The sequence below is a fragment of the Symphalangus syndactylus genome, chromosome 13 (genome assembly GCF_028878055.3).
Source record: "Symphalangus syndactylus isolate Jambi chromosome 13, NHGRI_mSymSyn1-v2.1_pri, whole genome shotgun sequence".
Lineage (NCBI taxonomy): Eukaryota > Metazoa > Chordata > Mammalia > Primates > Hylobatidae > Symphalangus > Symphalangus syndactylus.
The window spans coordinates 120,881,831-120,904,214 of NC_072435.2; the positions used below are offsets into that span (position 1 = coordinate 120,881,831).

The 22,384-nt window shown below is 51.5% G+C and overlaps 1 protein-coding gene across 6 annotated transcripts in view; it reads left to right on the top strand.

The window, feature by feature from the left end:
• Positions 1 to 22,384, top strand: part of AACS (acetoacetyl-CoA synthetase) — an 81,107-nt gene that overhangs the window by 10,745 nt on the left and 47,978 nt on the right. For all 6 annotated transcript variants that reach the window (XM_055239065.2, XM_055239067.2, XM_063614757.1 and 3 more), the window contains exons 3-5: positions 640 to 760; positions 10,419 to 10,532; positions 15,967 to 16,064. In XM_055239065.2, the coding sequence (XP_055095040.1) occupies positions 640 to 760; positions 10,419 to 10,532; positions 15,967 to 16,064 (333 nt within the window). The remainder of the gene's footprint in view (positions 1 to 639; positions 761 to 10,418; positions 10,533 to 15,966; positions 16,065 to 22,384) is intronic.

Below are 22,384 nucleotides of genomic sequence, written 5' to 3' on the forward strand. Positions count from 1 at the left end.
CCTTGTGATCCGCCCGCCTTGGCCTCCCAAAGTGCTGGGATTACCGGCATGAGCCACTGTGCCCGGCTGGAGTTTTGTTATTTTTTTAACCTGCAGTTTAGAAAAACTTTTCAACTCCTTACACTGTGAATCAATCAATATCTGGAAAAAGGGAGTCCTGCCGTTCAAAGTCGAATTTATTGTCTCTTTGGGGCAAAGCATTTTGAAATGTTGATTTTTTGGGACTTTGACAATAAAAATCAAGGTTCCAGCACTCCAAGGAAGGAAGTAAAGGCTGAAACCCCCAAAAGTTGTGGGCAAGGGGCAGGTGGTCCCAGAGCTTGCTCTCCTGGTTTCAGTGTGTCTGGGCAGAGCCTGACGTGTTGGGCGGCGTCTTTGTCTTCAGGATCTCTCATTGAGTAGGTGCTTAATGAAAGTTTGTGGAACACATACGTTACTGGGGATGGTTGTTTTCCGTTGGCATTAATCCCTATTTTCAGTTTCTAGCCTTTAGGCCAGTTCAGAGTTCAGTCCATAAAATGATTTAAAAAATGCTCTGGACCAATGAGTGAGCTGGCTTCCCAGGAAGCAGAATCGCTTTTGCTGATTTGTAGCGTAGTCTCATGTGTGTGCATCTTGGTTTCTTGTCATTCTCTATAGGTTGTGGACACATCGAAAGGAATCGCAGATGTCCCCGAGTGGTTCAAAGGCAGTCGGCTCAACTATGCAGAAAACCTCCTGCGGCACAAAGAGAATGACAGAGTTGCCCTTTACGTTGCAAGTAAGTCCTGATGGCGAGACGTGGGGTTTCCTCTGTGGAAGTTCTAGATGGTGCATGCATGTGGTGCCACATATTTGGAGAGATAGGATTTCCAAACCATATGTTGGCACCTTTATGATGTAATTAAGATTTCTGTTGACTTTATTTTTGCTGGGGAGGGGAAAGGGCCAGTGTGTGGTCATGTTTTATGGGCAAAATGGAGATGCTCAGTATTAAGTAACTAGCTTGTGTCACACAGAAAGTTAGTGATGGAACTGTAACTAGAATCTCTTCCCATTGGCTTTTCCTTTTAAAATAAAGTTGAGGCTGGGCGCAGAGGCCGGGTGTGGTGGCCCAGGCTGGAGTGCATTGGTTTGATCATGGATGGCTCACTGCAGCCTCAATCTCCCAGGCTCAAGCAATCCTCCCACCTCAGCTTCCTGAGTAGCTAGGACTCGGGACTATGCACACCACTATGCATGGCTGATTTTCTTTCTTTCTTTTTCTTTTTTTTTTTTTTTAAAGTAGAGACAGGGTCTTGCTATGTTGCCCAGGCAGGTCTTGAAATCTTGGGCTCAAGCAGTCCTCTCATCTTGGTTTCCCAGAGTGTTGGGAATTCAGACATGAGCCACTGCACCTGGCCCCTGTGCAGCTTTTAAAAATTTATTAATATTATTTTTAAATTGTATGTTCCACTTTGGGAGGCCGAGGTGGGCGGATCATGAGGTCAGGAGATCGAGACCATCCTGGCTAACACGGTGAAACCCCGTCTCTACTAAAAATACAAAAAATTAGCTGCGCGTGGTGGCGGGCGACTGTAGTCCCAGCTACTCTGGAGGCTGAGGCAGGAGAATGGTGGGAACCCGGAGGCGGAGCTTGCAGTGAGCTGAAATTGCACCACTGCACTCCAGCCTGGGCGACAGAGCAAGACTCTGTCTCAAAAAAAAAAAAATAGTATGTTCAGCAAGAGTTTATTGGACACTCATTGTGTCTAAGACATCTTGTAATGTAAGACTCAGAAAGAAACTGAAGTCGTGTTCTGCCTCCAGAATATTACATTCTAATCATGGAAATAAGGCCAACATACACAGAAACAGTTGACAATCTATATTAAATGCCAAATTGAGTCTCCGAGTTGGCAATTTTTTTTTTTTGAGATGGAATCTTCCTCTGTTGCCAAGGCTGGAATGCAGTGATCTCAGTTTGCTGCAACCTCTGCCTCCTGAGTTCAGGTGATTCTCCTGCCTCAGCCTCCCAAGTAGCTGGGATTACAGGCGAGCACCACCATGGCTGGCTAATTTTTGTAGTTTTAGTAGAGGTGGGGTTTCCCCATGTTGGCCAGGCTGGTCTCGAACTCCTGACCTCAGGTAATTCCCCCCGCCTTGGCCTCCTAAAGTGCTGGGATTACAGGCGTGAGCCACCATGCCCGGCCCGAGTTGGCAATTTTTATTAGAAGCCAGAGAAAGATTAATTCACCGTGGATAAAATACTCATCAGAAACTTCACTCACTCCCTAGATCAGCACAAGAAACCAAACCAGTGGAAACAGGCAGTGAGTGGCCCTGCCCGGGCTACAGAGCAGGGCCTCCCTTCTGCCATTGTGGGAAGGACCAGCAGCCCCTGTGCAGCTGTTAAAGATCATGGCAGTCCAGTTCCCACCGAGACTTACTGGGACACATCTTCCAGGGCTGGGGCCCAGGCCTCCATGTGTTTTCAAAGCCCATGGGCACTTCTGTTGCACATTCCTGGTGAAGAGCCATGGAGCGAAGTCTTGACGTACCATTTGGGGCTGGTCAGTGTTCCATTGCTGTTTTCCTTGGTTCTCAGCCTTGACACGGTCAGGGCAGAGTAGATAGGTGGTCTGGGGTCAGGGCTCTGACTGGCTCTCCCTTGCCCTTTGCGTGCCCACCTGTCTGTCCATCCATTCGTTCCTCAGATCTGTATTAAATGCCTCCTTAGGGCTGGGTGCAGTGGCTCACGCCTGTAATCCCAGCACTTTGGGAGGCCGAGGCGGGCAGATCACCTGAAGTCAGGAGTTTGAGACCAGCCTGTCCAACATAGTGAAACCCATTTCTACTAAAAATACAAAAAATTAGCCAGGCGTGGTGGTGGGCGCCCGTAATCCCAGCTACTTGGGAGGCTGAGGCAGGAGAATTGCTTGAACCCGAGAGGCGGAGGTTGCAGTGAGCCGAGATTGCGCCATTGCCCTCCATCCTGGGCGACAGAGCGAGACTCCATCCCAAAAAAAAAAAAAAAATGCCTCCTCTGCAAGGTGCCGGGAAGACAGCGTTGAATGGGATAGACAAGCTCCCTGCCCTGGGAGAGGCTGATGTTCTGGGGGGAAAGCGTGGTGGTTTAACAATAAGTAAGAAAGCATATGCTTGGAAGAATAAGTAAAGCATCATGATGGGAAAGGGATGATGGGGTGGGGTGCAGGGCTGTTTTAGACAGGGCTGCCAGGGAAAGCCCATTTGGAGGAGTCGACGGAACTTGAAGAAGCCTTCCTCTGGCTGACCCCTGTACCTGGAATCTCCTCCCCACACCTCTGCAGAAGTCATGTTCCCAGGCACAGGGAACAGCCAGAAGAAGACCCTGGGCTGGAGGAGGCTCTGTGGCTGTGGGGAACAGCCAGGAAGGCTGAGCTGGGGGGCCTCGGTGGTGGGTCCAGGAGTGTGGGGAGGTGTGAGAGGGAGTGGGCCGTCGTCAGGGTTCTGAGCAAGGGCTGGGTGATCCCGTGGTGACCTGGCTGCTGGGTGGAGAACGGGAAGGGATTGCCTCATGGGAAAGGAGACTTAGGGGACTGCTCTGTGCTCCATCTCTGCGTCCCCAGGGTCACCCCTCTGACAGGGTCTCACTCTATTGCCTAGGCTGGAGTGCAGTGGCACGATCGTGGCTCACTGCAGCCTCGACTTCCCAGGCTCAAGCGATCCTCCCACCTCAGCCTCCAAAGTAGCTGGGATCACAGGCATGCACCACTGTGTCCGGCTAATTTTTTTTAAAGTTTTTTTGTAGAAATGAAGTTTTGCCATGTTGCTCAGGCTGGTCTCGAACTCCTGGGCTCAAGCAATCCACCTGCTTTGGCCTCCCAAAGTGCTGGAATTACAGGCATGAGCCACCGCGTCCAGCCAGCTCTTTTCTTCCAATTGGCATATAATTCATATACCACAGAAATACCCTTTTAAGGCACGCAGCTCAGTGGTTTTTAGCATTTTTCAAGAGGTTATGCAGCCACCACCCCTAGTTCCAGAACATTTCCATTTTCCAAAAGGAAACCCCATACCAATTAGCAGTCACTCTCTGTTCCTGCCTCCCCCAGCTCCTGGCACCCACCTCTCTGCTTTCTTTCCTGGGTTTCCCTGTTCTGGACATTTTGTATAATTGGATCATACGATATGTGGCCTTTTGTGATTGGCTGCTTTTGCTCAGCACAGTGTTACCAAGGTTCATCCACATTGTAGCATGGATCAGTACTTCATTCCTTTTATGTCCTAATAATCTTCCACAGTACAGACAGAGCACATGCCATTGATCGCTAAGAGGTTCCTATGAGACTGGCGTGCCCCAGGCACTGCAGTGCATGTGGGAACCTCTCTAGGGTGCCAACCCAGTCACCTCTTTCGTAATCCTGAGAAGGAGAACGAGAACGCTGCGTCTCTTTTCTTTTCCTGGTCCCTTTAAATGTGTGTGCTTTAAGCCAATGTCTCAGACACTTCATGAGGTCCTGGTTTCTCCTGGAAACTGGGAACGGTCAAGTGTGAATCCTTAAAAAAAACCCCAAAAACCCAAAACTAAAAATCTAAACCCAAAACTAAAAAACTAAAAATATGCTTGATTCCTAGTGATGAAATAAGCCAGTCTTCCCAGAACTTGTAATACGGGTGTCTGGGTGGAGACTGAACTGGGTGGGGTGTCTTTCTCTCTCTCTCTGAGTTATATACAGTATTGGCTGAACCCAGCCAGTTGCCTTTTATTTTTTTAAACCCAGCCCTGTCTTGAGGGTGGGTTAAGGAGGTAGGGTTATAATCGGTGTCTGTTTCACACCCCCTACCCCTTTATCTTAGCCTCTCTCCTCTTCACTCCCACCATCTCTTCTCTTTTCAATATTTGAGCCCCCCTCCTTTTTTTAAAATTGTTTATTATTTATTTATTTATTTAGAGATGGAATCTTGCTCTGTCATCCAGACTGGAGTGCAGTGGCTCGATCTTGGCTCACTGCAAGCTCCGCCTCTTGGGTTCACACCATTCTCCTGCCTTAGCCTCCCGAGTAGCTGGGACTACAGACGCCTGCCACCACGCCTGGCTAATTTTTTGTATTTTTAGTAGAGACGGGGTTTCACCGTGTTAGCCAGGATGGTCTCGATCTCCTGACCTCGTGATCCACCCGCCTCGGCCTCCCAAAGTGCTGGGATTACAGGTGGGAGCCACCGTGCCTGCCCTTTTTATTTTATTTTGAGATGGAGTCTCACTCTGTCACCCAGGCTGGAGTGCAGTGTCGTGATCACGGTTCACTGCAATTTCCACCTCCCCAGTTCAAGCCATCCTTCCACCTCAGCCTCCCGAGTAGCTAGGGTTGCACACGTGCGCCACCACACTGGCTAATTTTTGTATTTTTAGTAGAGATGAGGTTTCTCACCATGTTGGCCAGGCTGGTCTCGAACTCCTGACCTCAAGTGATCCGCCTGCCTCAGCCTCTGAAAGTGTTGGGATTACAGGCGTGAACCACCACGCCTGGCAGAGCCCCTTCTTTTAATGAGCAATTCCCTTCCTTATAATTGCAGTGGGAATAAGGACCCTCATGCCATTGATCACAGTTAGTTTACAAATCGCATCCCTTACTTAAACAGGGGCCTGAGCAGCCGATTATTGGCTTGGGGGCTTTAAGATCATTGTGTTTCGTTTTCTGCATATTTTCCTGACTTGTTCCTTACCCAGCTGGGTGCAGGTGCTCACGGAGCTCTGCTCCATGCTCACTCAGGCGTTCTCAGCAGAACTCATCTCTCCTATGGGTAATTCTCATCGAGGCCATGTGGTGCCCTGTTTAAAAAAATACATATATGTGCACAATTGCTTTCATGCTCCAGCGAGTGGAGCAAACATGCATTACGCATCCGTGTTGAGATTGTTAGAACAGCTGCCTGCGCAGCACATTTTGCTTTTGAAGAGTAGCTATCAGCTTACCGAGTGTTTTCACGTGATAGAAAGTTTTCTGGGCTGGGGATGTGGGAGAGGTAACGAAAAGGCTACCCCAGGGCAGCAAGGAAAGGATGAAGGGCAGACGCATACAACTCTAGGCAAATAGGGAAAAAAAAACGAGTTTTTTTTTTTTTTTTGAGATGGAGTTTCACTCTTGTTCCCAGGCTGGAGTGCAATGGCATCATCTTGGCTCACTGCAGCCTCCGCCTCGTGGGTTCAAGATATTCTTCTGCCTCAGCCTCCCAAGTAGCTGGGATTACAGGCACGTGCCAGCGTGCCTAGCTAATTTTTGTATTTTTAGTAGAGAGGGGTTCCACCATATTGGCCAGGCTTGTCTTGAACTCCTGACCTCAAGTGATTCAACTGCCTCCCAAAGTGCTGAGATTATAGGCATGAGCCACTGTGTCCGGCCTGATTTTTTTTTTTTTTTTTTTTTTTTTTTTTGAGACAGGGTCTTGATCTGTTGCCCAGATTGGAGTGCAGCGGTGCAGTCACGACTCACTGCAGCCTTGACCTCCTGGGCTCAAGCGAGTTTACCACCTCAGCCTCCCAAGTAACTGGGACCACAGGTACTTAACCACTGTGCCTGGCTCTTTCATTTTTTTTTTTTTTTTTTAAGAGATGGGGTCAAGGCCGGGCGCGGTGGCTCACGCCTGTAATCCCAGCACTTTGGGAGGCTGAGGCGGGCGGATCACGAGGTCAGGAGATCGAGACCATCCTGGCTAACAGAGTGAAACCCCATCTCTACTAAAAATACAAAAAATTAGCTGGGCGTGGTGGCGGGCACCTGTAGTCCCAGCTACTTGGGAGGCTGAGGCAGGAGAATGGCATGAACCTGGGAGGCAGAGCTTGCAGTGAGCCAAGATCGTGCCATTGCACTCCAGCCTGGGGGACAGAGTGAGACTAAAAAAAAAAAAAAAAAAAAAGAGATGGGGTCTCCCCATGTTGCCTAGGCTGGTCTCGAACTCCTGGGCTCAAGTGATCCTCCCATCTCAGCCTCCCAAAGTGCTGGGATTACACGTGTGAGCTATAACACCTGGCTGGAAAAAGCCAGATTTATGCCAAAGGGAAATTAGGATGTTTATTCACTTTCTAAAAGAGATAATTTGCCAGTGCGGTGGCTCACACCTGTAATCCCAGCACTTTGGGAGGCTGAGGTGGGTGGATCACAAGGTCAAGAGTTCAAGACCAGCCTGGCCAACATGATGAAAGCCCATCTCTACTAAAAATACAAAAATTAGCTTGGTGTGGTGGCGGGTGCCTGTAGTACCAGCTATTCGGGAGGCTGAGGCAGGAGAATCGCTTGAACCTGGGAGGCAGAGGTTGCAGTGAGCTGAGATGGTTCCACTGCACTCCAGCATGGGCGATAGAGCGAGACTCTGTCTCAAACACACACACACACGCACACACACAAAGAGAATTCATATTATAGAACTGAAAAGCGATGACCAATCAGGAGCAAAATATTTGCATCAAGGGTAATGGTCGAAAGGGTAACTTCTATACTGTAGAAATTATCTTCAAATCATTCTCCTGTACCTTCACAACACTGAGTCTTACTTGTGTTAGTTGTCTTTCCATGTCATAGATTACCTGAAAGCCATAGCTTAGAACAAACATTTCTTACCTCCAAGTTTCTGTGGGTTACAAATCCAGCAGTGGCTTAGCTGGGTGATCATCACTCATCAAGTTGCAGTGAGTATGTTGGCAGGGGCTGCAGGCATCTGAAGGCTCGACTGAGGCTAGAGGACCCACATCTAAGATGGTGTGCTCACAAGGCTGTTGGTGGGAGGCCTCGTTCCTCCTCGTGTGGGCTGCCCCCTCCAGAGGCTGCCTCAGTGATCTCACAGCATGGCCGCTGGCATCCCCTAGAGTGAGCCAGATGGGAACCGCAGTGTATCTTACGACCACAGTTCAGAAGTCATTGTCATTTCCACAGTAACCCATCGATTCCCCAGGTCAGGTGTGAATACCAGCGGGCAGGGGTCACTAGGGGGCTGTTGTGGAGGCTGGTTACACACTGTCCCTTCCCATTTGTACAGTCTGTTAGGCGGAAATTGGTATCTTCCTGTTTTAACATACATTTCTTTGATAACTAGGGTGGTGGATCATTTTATTTTTTTATTTTTTTCTGCACTATCAAAGTTTTTGACAGTGAGCTTGTGTCACTTTTAATCTTCTAAAAAAATTATACTACTGAGCAATAAAATAAGTGAATTTTTTTTTTTGAGACGCAGTCTTTCTCTGTCCCCCAGGCTGGAGTGCAGTGGTGCGATCTCGGCTCACTGCAAGCTCCGCCTCCCGGGTTCACGCCATTCTCCTGCCTCAGCCTCCCGAGTAGCTGGGACTACAGGCGCCCGCCAACACGCCTGGCTAATTTTTTGTATTTTTAGTAGAGACGGGGTTTCACCGTGTTAGCCAGGATGGTCTCGATCTCCTGACCTCGTGATCTGCCAAGCATGGTGGTGCACACCTATAGTCCTATCTACTCGGGATACTGACTACCATGTTGTCCAGGCTAGTCTCGAACTCCTGAACTCAAGCAACCTGCCCACCTTGGCCTCCCACAGTACTGGCATTACAGGCATGAGCCACCCTGCCTAGCCTTAGTTTTAACATTTTTTGTTAAATGTTAAGATAGTGAGATAGAGTCTCACTATCTTACACAGGCTGGTCTTGAACTCCTAACCTCACGTGATCTTCCTGCCTTAACCTCTCAAAGAGCAGGGATGATAGACATGAACTACTTCTCTCAGCCTATTTAACATTCTTGAAATGGCAGAATTATAGAGCTATTGCCCGGGGTGGGGGTTGCCCGGGGTGGGGGTTGCCCGGGGTGGGGGTGGCGTAGGGCTCAGGGATGACTGTAAAGGGGCAACAGGAGGGAAGGGTTTGGGGTAGTAGAAATGTCCTATATCTCAATTGTAGTGGTTGCAGGAAATTCCGTAAGGTGACAGAGAACCGCACATGCATGTTGCATCCACGTCTGTTTCCTGGAACCACGCACATGCACGTTGCATCCACGTCTGTTTCATGGAACCACACACGTGCACATCGCATCCACGTCTTTCGTGGAACCACACACATGCACATTGCATCCACGTCTGTTTCATGGAACCACGCACATGCACATTGCATCCACGTCTGTTTCATGGAACCACACACGTGCACATTGCATCCACATCTGTTTCATGGAACCGCGCACATGCACGTTGCACCCACGTCTGTTTCCCGGAACCACACACGTGCACATTGCATCCATGTCTGTTTCGTGGAACCACGCACGTGCACATTGCATCCACGTCTGTTTCATAGAACCATACACATGCATATTGCATCCACGTCTGTTTCGTGGAACCACACACGTGCACATTGCATCCATGTCTGTTTCGTGGAACCACACACGTGCACGTTGCATCCACATCTGTTTCGTGGAACCACGCACGTGCACATTGCATCCACGTCTGTTTCACAGAACCATACACATGCATATTGCATCCATGTCTGTTTCGTGGAACCACACACGTGCACATTGCATCCATGTCTGTTTCGTGGAACCACACACGTGCACATTGCATCCATGTCTGTTTCATGGAACCACACACGTGCACGTGCATCCACATCTGTTTCGTGGAACCACGCACGTGCACGTTGCATCCACGTCTGTTTCATGGAACCACACACATGCACGTTGCATCCACGTCTGTTTCGTGGAATCACGCACATGTACATCGCATCCACGTCTGTTTTGTGGAACCACACACATGCATGTTGCATCCATTTATGTTTCCTGTCTTTGCTGGTGTACTCTGGTTATGGAGGATGTAACCACTGGGGAAGCAGGGTGAGGGGGACATGGGACCTCTCTGTACTTTCTTTGAAACTTCTTGTGAATCTGTAATTAAAAAAGAAACAACCCCACAATTATAATCAAAGGATTCTTCAGTTAATAAAAGCATTCCCAGTAGAAAATCTTATTTATTTATTTATTTTGAGACAGGTTCTTGCACTGTTGCTCAGGCTGGAGGTCAGTGGTGTGGGCATGGCTCACGTGATCCTTCGCCTCAGCCTCCCTAGTAGCTGGGACTACAGACGCGTGCCACTATGCCTGGCTGATGTTTACGTTTTTGGTAGAGATGGAGGTCTCAGTCTGTTGTCAGGGCTGGTCTTGAACTCTTGGGCTCAAGCAATCCTCCCACCTCAGCCTCCCAAAGTGCTGAGATCATAGGCATGAGCCCCTGCACACGGCCTAATAGAGAATATTTATGCAGCACATGTTGTTTGTGTATTTGCTCGGCTGACTCGCACAACCTTTCTTCTGCGTGAGGTTAAGTTGACCTGTATTTTGCTTGTATTCCCTGCTGTTTTCCCTGGGTGTAGATTAATAACCTGCATTGAAACAGGTGGGATTTTTCATTCAGTGTCTGGCTTGCAACTTTTCTTTTTGCAGTGGTCTGTGTACAATTTACCCTTTTTCTCTTCCCAGGGGAAGGCAAAGAGGAAATTGTGAAGGTGACTTTTGAAGAGCTGAGGCAAGAAGTGGCTTTGTTTGCAGCAGCAATGAGGAAAATGGGTGTGAAGAAAGGAGATCGGGTTGTTGGTAAGCATTTTGGGTGCTGGTGATGGTTTGAGGGAGGAGACCAAGCTAGAATGTGTGGCGTGAAGGTCAAGACGACTTTCAAATAAGGTGGAGTCGTGTCATATTACATGGAACCTTGTGGGACTTGGACTCTACATGCAAGGCAAAAAAAGACCAAGGAAAATTGCTGAAAGAATATGCCGCTCTGCGAAGGCAGGAATTTGCTTTGCTTTGTTCCTTGCTTTGTCCCAGAGCCTGAAACAATTCCAGGAACATCAAGGGAGTGCATTCAATATGGGCTTGCTGGAGGAATGAAGGCCCATTCAATATGGGCTTGCTGGAGGGATGAAGACGCATTCAATATGGGCTTGCTGGAGGGATGAAGACGCATTCAATATGGCTTGCTGGAGGAATGAAGGCACATTTAGGAGTTAGCCCTGCAGTGGGGCAGGGCAGGAAAGGGCAGTCCCGGCAGCAGAAACGGCCTGTGAAAGGCCTGGAGGCTGCTGGAGGCAGCAAGCAGGAGGCCACAGGCCTGGAGGCAGTGAGCAGGAGGCGTCTACACGGGCATTAGGAACTCTGTGGGGTGGAACATGGAGGGCAGGAGATGGGGCAGGTGCCCAGGTCTGATCCCAAAGGCCTCGTCCACCTTCTTCCGCTCTGCCTAGAGTTTCCTGAGGTGCTGGTCCGTTCTGACTGCCCTTCCCCCCTTCAGCCATAAAGCAAGGGAAGTAGGACCGAAGAGCAGGCCCCATTTGGGGATTGTTCTGGAAGGAGCAGGGGCTGGAATCTGTAGACCTTGAGGCGTGGCTTGTCATCCCGCTCTGGACCGGGGCCTTCCTTTGTTCCCTGGGATGGCAACTGAGGATTTCCATAAGAACTACTTAGGTATTTTTCTTACAATTTTCCTTTCACCTTGACTTGTGGAAAAAATGTAAAGGCCTGTGCATGGACCTGTTCTTTACCCCAAACAACTTGTTAGTTAATTGAGATGCAGGTAGGTGTGTACATGGGGATGAGCAGGTGCAGACGAAGGAGATTTATCTTCCAGTGCAGCCCTGGTGGTCGGGGCTCCCGACCTCCCTCCCTTTCCCCTCTGTGTCATGGGACAAGGACCACAGGGAGCGGGTGGCAGGAAAAGCCGCTGGGGAGGGGCTTGGGCTTTGGAGCCTTGGTGTTTGGCATGGGTGTGCCTCTCCCTAGGGAACTTAACTGCAAATTGCCGTTCAGCTTGTTTGCAAAGAGGCAGGAGGAGCTGGGTGGCCTTGTCGTCTATAAGTGCAGTAAGCGGCTGGACCAAGAATCCTGTGCGCCAGGCCCCCGTATCCTGCCCCGCCTCCCCCTTGAGTAACAGGACTGGGCATGGAGTTAGTGCTCAGCATTTGGTAGCTGACTAGAAAGGAATCCGGTGATGGGCATGCCGGCTGCCTCCTGTCTCAGCCCTTGGCGGCCTGTTCTCCTTCGGCCTGTCCTCAGGGTTCACCCTGGTTCATCGGGATTGCTGCTCAAACGTTACCTCCTCAGAGGCCGTTCCTGGTTAGCCTTCGAAAAATGCATCCCACTCTTCCTGCACCTGCTTTCATCATAGTCCTCGTGGCTCACGTGAACCTGCAGGGATCTTGGTGTGTTTGTGCGCATGTGTCCTCGATACTAGAGGTCAGGGGCTTCGTTTTCTCCTCACTGCTGTATCTTCATAGAGAGCGCCTGGCACCCAGCAGCATCTAAGAATTGTTTATTGAATGAATGACTATGGGTATTGGGCTGATCATCAGAGCAGGCTTTTTTTTTTCTTTGTGAGACAGGGTCTCACTCTGTTGTCCAGGCTGGACTGCAGTGGCGTGATCATGGCTCACTGCAGCCTCGAACTCCTGGGCTCAAGGAATCCTCCCACCTCAGCCTCCTGAGTAGCTGAGACTACAGGCACATGCCACCATGGCTGGCTAATTTTGATATTTGCGGTAGAGACAGGGTCTCACTGTGTTGTCGAGGCTGGTCTCAAATTTCTGGGCTCAAGAGATCCTCCTGCCGTGGCCTCTGTAGTGTTGGGATTACAGGCATGAGCCACTTCGTCTAGTCACAGATGCAGTTTTGAGGTTGAAACCTCACTTTTTGGGTGGTTCTTGGTCGTCTGATTTAATCTGTACACTTTTAAGGTCTTGCAAAGAATGCAAAATATTCTATCTCCAGTTTTTTTCTTCCCTCCCAATTCTCATTTTAAAAAATCTTCTTTTGGCCGGGTGCGGTGGCTCACGCTTGTAATCCCAGCACTTTGGGAGGCCAAGGTGGACGGATCACGAGGTCAGGAGATCGAGACCACGGTGAAACCCCATCTCTACTAAAAATACAAAAAATTAGCCGGGCGTGGTGGCGGGTGCCTGTAGTCCCAGCTACTCGGAGAGGCTAAGGCAGGAGAATGGCGTGAACCCGGGAGGTGGAGCTTGCAGTGAGCCGAGATCGCGGCACTGCACTCCAGCCTGGGCGACAGAGCGAGGCTTTGCCTAAAAAAAAAAAAAAAAAAAAATCTTCTTTTGAAGCAAACATTTCTGAGTGAAGGAGAGACAAAACAGGTTACATTGGGGACAGCCAAGGTTCCTCTGAGCTATGCTTTCTTTGAGGAGACTCCTGGCCCCGATGCCCTGGACCCTTCAGAGTTGAGCTGGTCCCTTGTGCCCCAGCCATTTTGTGGGTCTCAGTTGGATACCGATTTGACCTGATCACAGTTACTAGGATTTGGGACTTTGAGTTTTCCAGAAAACACTAGAAAATGATTCTGCGGATTAAATGGGGTTGGATGCTTTAGAGTCTTCAAAAGATGGAGTTAAAGCTGTGCCTAGCTCTGTTTTCCTTTGTCTGTGAAGTGGTCCCCAGGGTTGGTGTCTGATGTGCCATGGGAGAAGGGCCAGCTCCTCCTCACTTGTCAGCCACATGGAGTCAGCTGGTTAAGCAGCCTCCCCTGGGCACCGAGTCCTGCCCTGCCCCTGGGGGTGACAGTGTTGAGATGCTTCAGTTTACACTCATAGCCAAGTCTCATCTTTGCTGCAAACTCAGCAAACGCCAACCATCTGCCAGATGTGGGTGGAACCCCATGGTGGTGTGATCCCTGCCCCTTGGATGCTTATGGCCCAGCAGGGGAGTTGCATGTGAATCTAGACAAACAGAAATACCCACTGCAGGGGGGAGAAGGAGGGAAAAAGGGAGCCAGCTGACCAGGGACCCCTGGGGGCGCACCTGGGCAGCTGCACCTTGCTCTGATGAGGCCTTGGCCGTGACCCTTCGTATTGCGACTGCCTTCTGTCCTACTGTACAGATCCTTTCCTCTGGAATGTGTAGAGTGATCTGGTTAATTGATCATAGTCTCTATGGCCATGAGGATTCCCTGCCTCTGTTGTCATGAAAGCCAGCCTGCTAGGAGATGGAGGGCCTGAGGACCTCTGCGCCTTGTAGGCTTGAATATGGCTCTTGACAGTACTGCTTGTGTTCTTCATTCCCTCTCCTCTCTATCCCTCCAACCAACCATCCACCAGTCCACCTGTCTGTGCAGCCATCCATCAACCCATCGATCTGCCCGTCCATCTATCCATCCTTCTCTCCACCTACCCATCCATCCATCCATTCATCTGTCCTCCACCCATCATCTACCTATTCATCCATCCATCTTCCATTTATCATCCCTCATCCATCATTCATCCATCCATCCATCTTGTCTATACATTCGTCTCTCCATCTGCCCATTTACCCATTATCCATCTATCCATCCATTTATCTATCCTCCATCCGTCATCTACCCATTCATCCATCCATCCTACATTCATCATCCCTCATACATCATCCATCCAACTATCCATTCATCCGTCTATACATTCTTCTCTCCACCTACCCATCCATCCATCATCCATCTATCCGTCCACTCATCTGTTCTCCACCCATTATCTACCCATTCATCCATCCATCTTCCATTTATCATCCATCATTCATCCATCCATCCATCCATCTATACATTCTTCTACCTATCTATTTACCCATCATCCATACATTCATCTATCTTCCACTCATCATCTGCCCTCCACCCATCATCTACCCATTCATCCATCCATCCTCCATTCATCATCCCTCATCCATCATTTATCCAACTATCCATCCATCTGTCTATACATTCTTCTCTCCACCTACCCATCCATCCATCCATCCATTCCTCTATCTTCCATCCATCATTTACCCATTCATCCATCCATCTTCCATTTATCATCCTTCATCCGTCATTTATCCAACCATCCATCCAACTGTCTATACATTCTTCTCTCCACCTACCCATTTATCCATCATCCATCTATCCATCCATTCATCTATCCTCCACCTATCATCTACCCATTCATCCATCCATCTTCCATTCATCATCCCTCATCCACCATCCATCCAACTATCCATCCATCCAACTGTCTATACATTCTTCTCTACCTACCCATTCACCCATCATCCATCTCTCCATCCACTCATCTATCCTTCACTCATTATCTACCCATTCATCCATCCATCTTCCATTCATCATCCCTCATACATCATCCATTCAACTATCCATCCAACTGTCTATACATTCTTCTACCTACCCATTCACCCATCATCCATCTCTCCATCCATTTATCTATCCTCCATCTGTCATCCGTCCATTCATTCATCCATTCATCCTCCATTCATCATCCCTCATCCATCATCCATCCATCCATCTGCCAGCCATCTGTCCTTTATTCTTTGCTTCCACCTATCTATCCATCCATCTGCCAGCCAGCAAATATCTGAGGACCCTTGATGTGCAGGGCATGGTAAAAGGCATTTGGTAAAGCAAAGAACAAGACAGGCAAAGTCCCAGCCCTCATGTGAGAACCAGATACTAAACAGCCAGTTACACAGGTGATTATTCATTTGCAGTTATGCTAAGTTTGGTGAAGGAGAAATACAGTGTGCTTTGCAGGTAACTAGTTGGGGGACCTGAGTTCACCGGGTTGGGGGCAAGACGGCCTTGGAGGAGGCTGCTCTGAGGAAGTTTCATTTGAGTGAAGAGCTGCAGGATGAGTGCACACTGAGTGGAGACTGCTGGTGTGCGTGGACGAGTGTTCAGCAGGTCAGACAGCTGTGCAAAGGCAGGAGGCAATTAGGACAACTGAGGAGTGGGAAGAAGGCTGCTGTGACCAGATCCCAGGAAGGGAGGGGGAGCAGAGGGAGGAGAGGCCACGGGGTCACTGTCATCAGAGCATGGAGAATGGATTGCAGGGGGATGGTGGGGAGTGGACAGGCTGGCAGCAGGCGATTCAGCTGGGTGGGGGCTGTTGGTCAGGATCCGCAGGCAGTTCAAGGCCAGCCCCCTTCCCACTCTGACCCTGGCTCTCAGAGGAACCTTCTGGACATCTGCTACCTCCCATACACCCTGAACCCAAGGCTTCTTCCTGTGTTTTCTCCGCAGGTTATTTACCCAACAGTGAGCATGCTGTCGAGGCGATGTTGGCTGCAGCAAGCATTGGCGCCATCTGGAGCTCCACGTCCCCGGACTTCGGTGTGAATGTGAGTCTGGGTCTGTGACAGAGGGGGCACCCCTTGCCCTGTGAGCATCCTGGGCAGGGGCTGCATGGGCTGAATTCCCAGGGGAGCCAGACAGCAGTGTGAGCCCAGCGGGAGGAGGTGGTATTGCAGCCGCCTCTATGGGGAAAGAAGCCAGAAGGACTTGCGTCTGGTTCTTCTTTCAAGCAGTCCTGACGTTCCCCCGCTCCTCGCCGTGTTCATCGAAGACGTGGGCAGGTGGCGTATGCAGCAGCCAGTGTTGTTAAGGTCTGGTAAGGTCGAGCCCTGTCTTCCTTACCTGGGATCTAGTGACCACGTGAGGTTTGCGAAGTGTGTGTCCTCTGAGGACAGTTCTCTAGATTTTTGTTCTCAAAGTCCTGCCTGCAGAAATTCCCCGGGACCTCCTTGTGTTGGTTTCTGCTGTTACCAGCCCCTTCCTCTGGACCCGTGCTGTGTGGGTGTGCACCCCGGGAGGATGGCCTCTCTGTCCCCAGACTGCCCCAGAGTGTGTCCAGCTGCCCAGAGTGGCCCAGGCAGGGCCGGAAGCATGTGCTGATCCCCACTGGGGCCCCCCAGCCTATAGGTCTCTCCACGGGGCAAATGAAGCAGCCACAGAGTGGGTCTTCCTGGGGTCCCCACTCCCCAGCCAGGGCCCTCTCCTGGCTGCAGAGCCTTGGGGCATCAGGGACCTTCAGGAGCCGTGAGACCCTGTTACAGGACATGCAGCATCCGTGTCCCTGACCTCTCCTCCTGGTGCCAGCTGCCTCTGTTCTGGGCCGGGCCCTGTGCCATGTGTCAGTCAGCAGCACTAGCTGCAGGTGTGGGCGCTGGCCCTTTAAAACCCAGTGCCTGGAGTAGGTGTCTGTGCTTGTCCACAGGTGAGGCTTTTGGGTATGAGCTTAGAAATCATGTCCACTTAGAGGCTTGCTTTTTCAGTAAGGTTTTGGAGGAGGAGTGTGCTTTCTCTACACCGTGGGAGGAGAGATCAGACACAGGCCTGGAGAAGTGAGACTGGCCGGCCATGCATCAGGCCACAGCACCAGCTGGGCTGATGACGGAGCCCTGCTGGGTTCAGGGAGGGTGTGGCCACCCTGTAGGTCTGTACTGTGTGGCTGGATGGCCGTGCCCTGCCTTCTGGAACTTTCCTGTGTTCTTTCCCAGGCCATCTCACCCCAGGACCTCCCCAGGTCAGCAGGGACTGACCTGAGACAGAAACTCAACCTGTGGCCTGTCCTGTCTCTAGGGCCCTCTGTGGGAGCTGCCTGGGCTGCTGGGGCCAATGGTGTCCTTGTGGGAGGGTCTGGAGGGGTGGGGTTCCTGGACACTCAGACCCCTCAGCTGACCTTGAGCCAGGCTGTCCAGGGCAGAGGGAAGGGCCCCAGGGCGAGACGGCAGAATGGCAGAGTGTGCTCAAGGCCAGGCAGGCTGGCTGCCTCTGCTCCATGCGGCTTCCTTGATCAGTGTCCTTGGGCAAGCGCCCTGATGTCCCCAGAGGGAGAACAGCAGCAATGTTAGTGCAACTGCAGGGAGCCCGTGCAGACAGCAGGACCCACTTTTGTGTGGAGCTGGGGACAGGGTGTGACCCCCCAGGCCAGCCCAGTAAGTGTTAGCTACTGTTTTAACTAGTTGGGAGATGGGTGTGTTTTGAGTTAAATTATGACTAACCTTTTGTAAACGGGTTGTGAGAGGCTGGGAGAGCCGTGTGTGGCAGGGGAGTGATCATGGCCTCCCAGGGCTGGAGTGTAGCCCCCTCCCCCTGGAGAGGTGATGTCAGAGCTCCTGGAATCGGCCTTTGGTGGTTTGTCTTAGGCCGGGGGTGGAGAGAGGGAGAGCCTCTGACTCTGCATGGCTGCAGTGGCAGGGCTGGACCCCAGCCTGTCTCACAGCGGCATCCAGCCTCTCTGGGTCATTGTCCTGTGCACGTCACTCCCCGCTGACTCCAGTCCGGCAGGATCTGCCCATCCTGGCAGAACCCAGGAGGGATGCATGGCTCTGTAGCAAACATGGTCTCTGGGACACTGCTTCCTGGCTGGGGTTGGTCCAGGGTTTTCTGGAATCACAGCCTCCCCGAGCCGCCTCTGGAGCGGGAAGTGCTGGCCGAGCTGCTGGGCGCACTAGATGGCAGCATGGCTCTGCTCGCCCCGTGGCTCCCGCAGCTTCTGGGAAGTGAATAGTCCCAGGCCCTGCGGCCAAGTCTCAGGTCAGAAAACAGGGCCACCTGCCCTCCTGCTGAGACGCTTCTCTCTATCCCTCATTTTGCTAGTGTCTGAGGTATAGACTCCATCCTGCCAGAGACGGGGGTGTGTGTGACGCATGTTACTCGCACTCGAACCGAGATGTAGCCGGTTGGCAGGGAGTCTGTCGGCATTTGGTGGCTTCATGGCAGGCATTATTGGGCAGCACTCCTGGCCGCATGCACCCAGCGTGGGAGGCCCCGCGTGGATGCCATGTTCACAGCGCTTGGTCCCACAGACACCTGGACACCCGCTGTCAGAGCTGAGTAAGGACCTGGCACAGGTCGACTGCGCCAAAGCCTCTGCTCACCCTCCGTTTACCATCCTTGTTCAGGGGCTAAAACTAACAGGGATGAATTCCTGGAGTTGCTGACGAGGTGGGGCTGGAACTGAGCCAAGGCTGATGGGTTCTGGGCTCGTGGACAGTTCCCTGCATCGGTTTGCAGATCTCTACTTAAAAAAGAGGTCCCGTTTTTAATTTCCAGCATCACTGTGTTAAACTTCAGATGGTGCCCCGTTTTCAGTAAGGGGCGCTCTTCAGAAACTGCAATGAAACGTGAATGTCTTCCCTTTGAAATCATGTTTTCTCTTGCTTTGAAATTATATTTCTTTGAATCTCAGAGAATATTGTAAAGGGAAATTGCCACTCCTACAAATCCTGCGTTGACTTCTGGTCTCTGTTGATGGACTCACATCGTTAGACTTGTGGGTTCACACGCCTTCCACTGAGAGCTCCTCGGCTGGCTGCGCTGGGTGCTGAAGGGACCCTCTCTGCTGCAGAGCCACAGACCGCAGTGGGCTGTCCAGGGAGTGCTGGGGCATCCATCTTTACTCGATGACACTGGGGGAACGCGTTTCTGGCCTCCGTCACTCCCCTGTGCTTTACTTCTACCCATTCCGGGCTGTCTCCCACCGCTGCCCACCTCCTTCTGCGCGTCCTCTGCTGGCTGCCTGGGCATCTCAGCTTGCCTTACTAATGCTTTTGGTCTTGGAGGGCGTCGCCAGGTTGGGGAAGTGCTCTGTTCCCAGGGTTCCCAACCTTTCCAGCCCCAGCAAGATCTCTAGGTCCTGAGTCTTTAGATGGCTTTGGGTTTTTTGTTTCGCTGTTTACCTTTGAGCCTTTGCCATTTTCAGAGATGTCAGGGAAGGCCACCCTCTGATCCCTGCACACCAGAGAGCCCAGCCTGTAGCCTGCAGGCCTCGTCCTCCTGAAGTGCAATCAGGTGGCCGTGTGTGTGTGTGTGTAAATAGGACAGCCATTCTTGCTCGCTCTGGGTGGCTGTCAGCATGATTCAACACCGGCTGTTGGTTTCAATGCTTGATTGGTTGCTAAGCACCGTATTCAGGTCAGACACATGTTCATAGGTGTGTTTGTTTTGTTGCAACATGAAAGCCATCCTCGAGCAGCTCTCCTGGGCCAGGACAGGCTGACAGCTGGTTTTGGATGCTCGAGATCTTGATCCCTGCTGGTCCAGCCAGGAAAACTTCAGCTGTGTCAGAGGACCCCTGAGTCTTTTCATGGGGCTAGGGGCCAGACCTCTGATTCAGAAACACTTGTCTTGTAGCCTGATCACTGTCACTGCGCCTGAGGTCCTGTGGTATTTGAGCCCCAGATCACTGGCAGTCTCAGTCCTTTCACCCTGAGATCCTGGTCACCCTGTACTGGGCTGGTTCTCTGAGATCCCAGTTTCCTTGTGGAAATTCTCTACTGCCCTCTGGGGCTCTCCCAGGCTTGCTCCCTCTGTTTCTTCCCTGGCCTCAGGCTTCCTGGCAGGTCTTCCTCTGGGCCCCACTCCACCTGCCCCTGGGTGTTGATCTCTATGTCCTCTGTTCAGAACAGCCTCTTCTCCCTCCCGCCTACTCTGTGGGACCCGCTTATTCTTGATGCCAGGCTTAGGAGATGCTGTCTTCAGCAGCTTTCTGGGTTTCCTCCTCTTCCTGCTGATTCAGTCTGCTGCAGTATCTCAGCACCCGAATCTGTTCTGCTGTTTTGATTTTCTGTTCCATGTATGGTATTAGTTTTTTCTGAGTGGAGCCATCACAGTGGTGAGGAGCACCACCACCCACATCAGACAAGCCAGGCTGCAGCCCAGCCATGCCTCTGGCCAGTTGTGAGGCTTCGGGCAAGTCACTCACCCCGTTCCTGCCTTATCAGGGATAGGGAGTGGATACTATTGCCCCTCTTTTTTTTTTTTTGAGACAGAGTCTCACTCTGTCTCCCAGGCTGGAGTGCAGTGGCGCAATCTCGGCTCACTGCAAGCTCCGCCTCCTGGATTCACACCATTCTCCTGCCTCAGCCTCCCAAGTAGCTGGGACTACAGGCGCTCGCTACCATGTCTGGCTAATTTTTTGTATTTTTAGCAGAGACGGGGTTTCACCGTGTTAGCCAGGCTGGTCTCGATCTCCTGACCTCGTGATCCGACCGCCTTGGCCTCCCAAAGTGCTGGGATTACAGGCGTGAGCCACTGTGCCCGGCCTTATTGCCCCTCTCTTAAGGCTGTGAAGGGCAGTAAGTGCCTCTAATGAGCTCAGACTGGGGCCTGGCACATAGTAAGGATTCAGTAAATGCTCAATATGTTTTACTGGCAATCATTTCTTCCCCACTAAACCAAGAACTCTCGGTCCATCTTAGAATCCTGGGCACAGAGAGGGCGCCAGTGTAGACATGCCATTCGGGGTTTGTGTGTTCGCCACAGCCAAGGTCTGGACAGGCCCCTTACCTGTGGGTGAGGGAGCTTGGGTGTCAGGAGTGTTGGGACTCACTTTGCATAAGGGGTGGCTGGGGCTGGAGGGAGCCAGGTGCAGGGGTACCTTGTCCAGGGCCATGTGGCCAGGAAAGGGAGGAGTAAGGACCATGGCCTTAGAGCAGGTTGAATGTGTTACCTTGATATTTGCATAGAGACAGCGTCAGAAGTAAACAGAGGGACACCCTAGTCCCAGCAGGACATGAAAGAGTCTGAGAAATCGCTGTGCATGCACTTGGTTAAGTGGACGTGGTGTCTTTCCAGGAAGGGCAGGCACTTGCTCTTGGGGGGTGCATCTGGGCACTGAGAATGGGGAAGAGGGGCTCACCTGGCTGGGGGTAAGCTTCTATTTGGATGCCTTGTTCCAGTGCCAGTGCCCAGGCGCTGGTCTAGGGGGTGGAGACTTCTCTCCTGGATGCTTCTGTCCTGGTCTCCTGCTCATCAGAGGTGGCTGGGGAGGAGGAAGGGGTGGCATTCTCAGTCCAGGAGGGTTTGGTGCCAGGAAGGGCCATTTCTGGACATTATCTTCTTCTAATGATTTTGGGCAGGGTGTATGTTAGCATCAGACCCAAGGAAGGCCAGCCCTGGTGGCCTGTGGAGTAAATGCTGGTGGGACCAGGGTGCCACCTGCCTGCAGACCCGGCCTGTTGCTGCTGGACTCCTGGGGGGCACCATTTTGGGGCTTTCTGCAGCCACCTCTGTGTAGCAGTTCAGAATAGAAGAAGAAGTAGTAGGAAATAGTCTTTGTCCACCAAGGGCGTCACTGAGGAAGGAGGTACCCTTGAAATGGAGGAGGGAGGAGGTAGACGGTGACCGAAGGCCTGATGTCCTGAGGCCAGGGGCCAAGTTCCTATCACCTGCATGTCCCATGCACTTTTTTTAAACTGATGCTGAAGTTGGCCAATGTTTTACTTAATGGTTTTACTTAAAAAAAAAAAAAAAAAAAAAGGTGCGTTGGGGCAGCTCCAAGGCCATCTCTGTAATGTCACAGTCATTCCCTTGTCCCCCACCTGCCCGCCATGAGCTTTGCTGAGGGTCAGAGAAGTGGCGGGAGTAGAGAGAGGCTTGGCTGGGTCTGTGCCTCCTCCCGTGCCTTCCGCAGTGGTCAAGGTGTTCAGCTGGAGGAAGACCCCTCGTTCCTGTCATGACTGTGCATCCTGAGAGCACTTCCAGCCTTCCTTCCCCCTGTCCAGTCAGCACTGGCGGGGCTGCCAGAAGTTCTCAAGACTCAGGGAGCCCCAGATGAGCTCACAAGTCCCCAGGGGGAGCCCCATCTCAGTAACCCCCGCCACTACACCCCTGCCAAACCAGGAGCTCGGGCTGTGCCCCACACCTTTTCACTCCC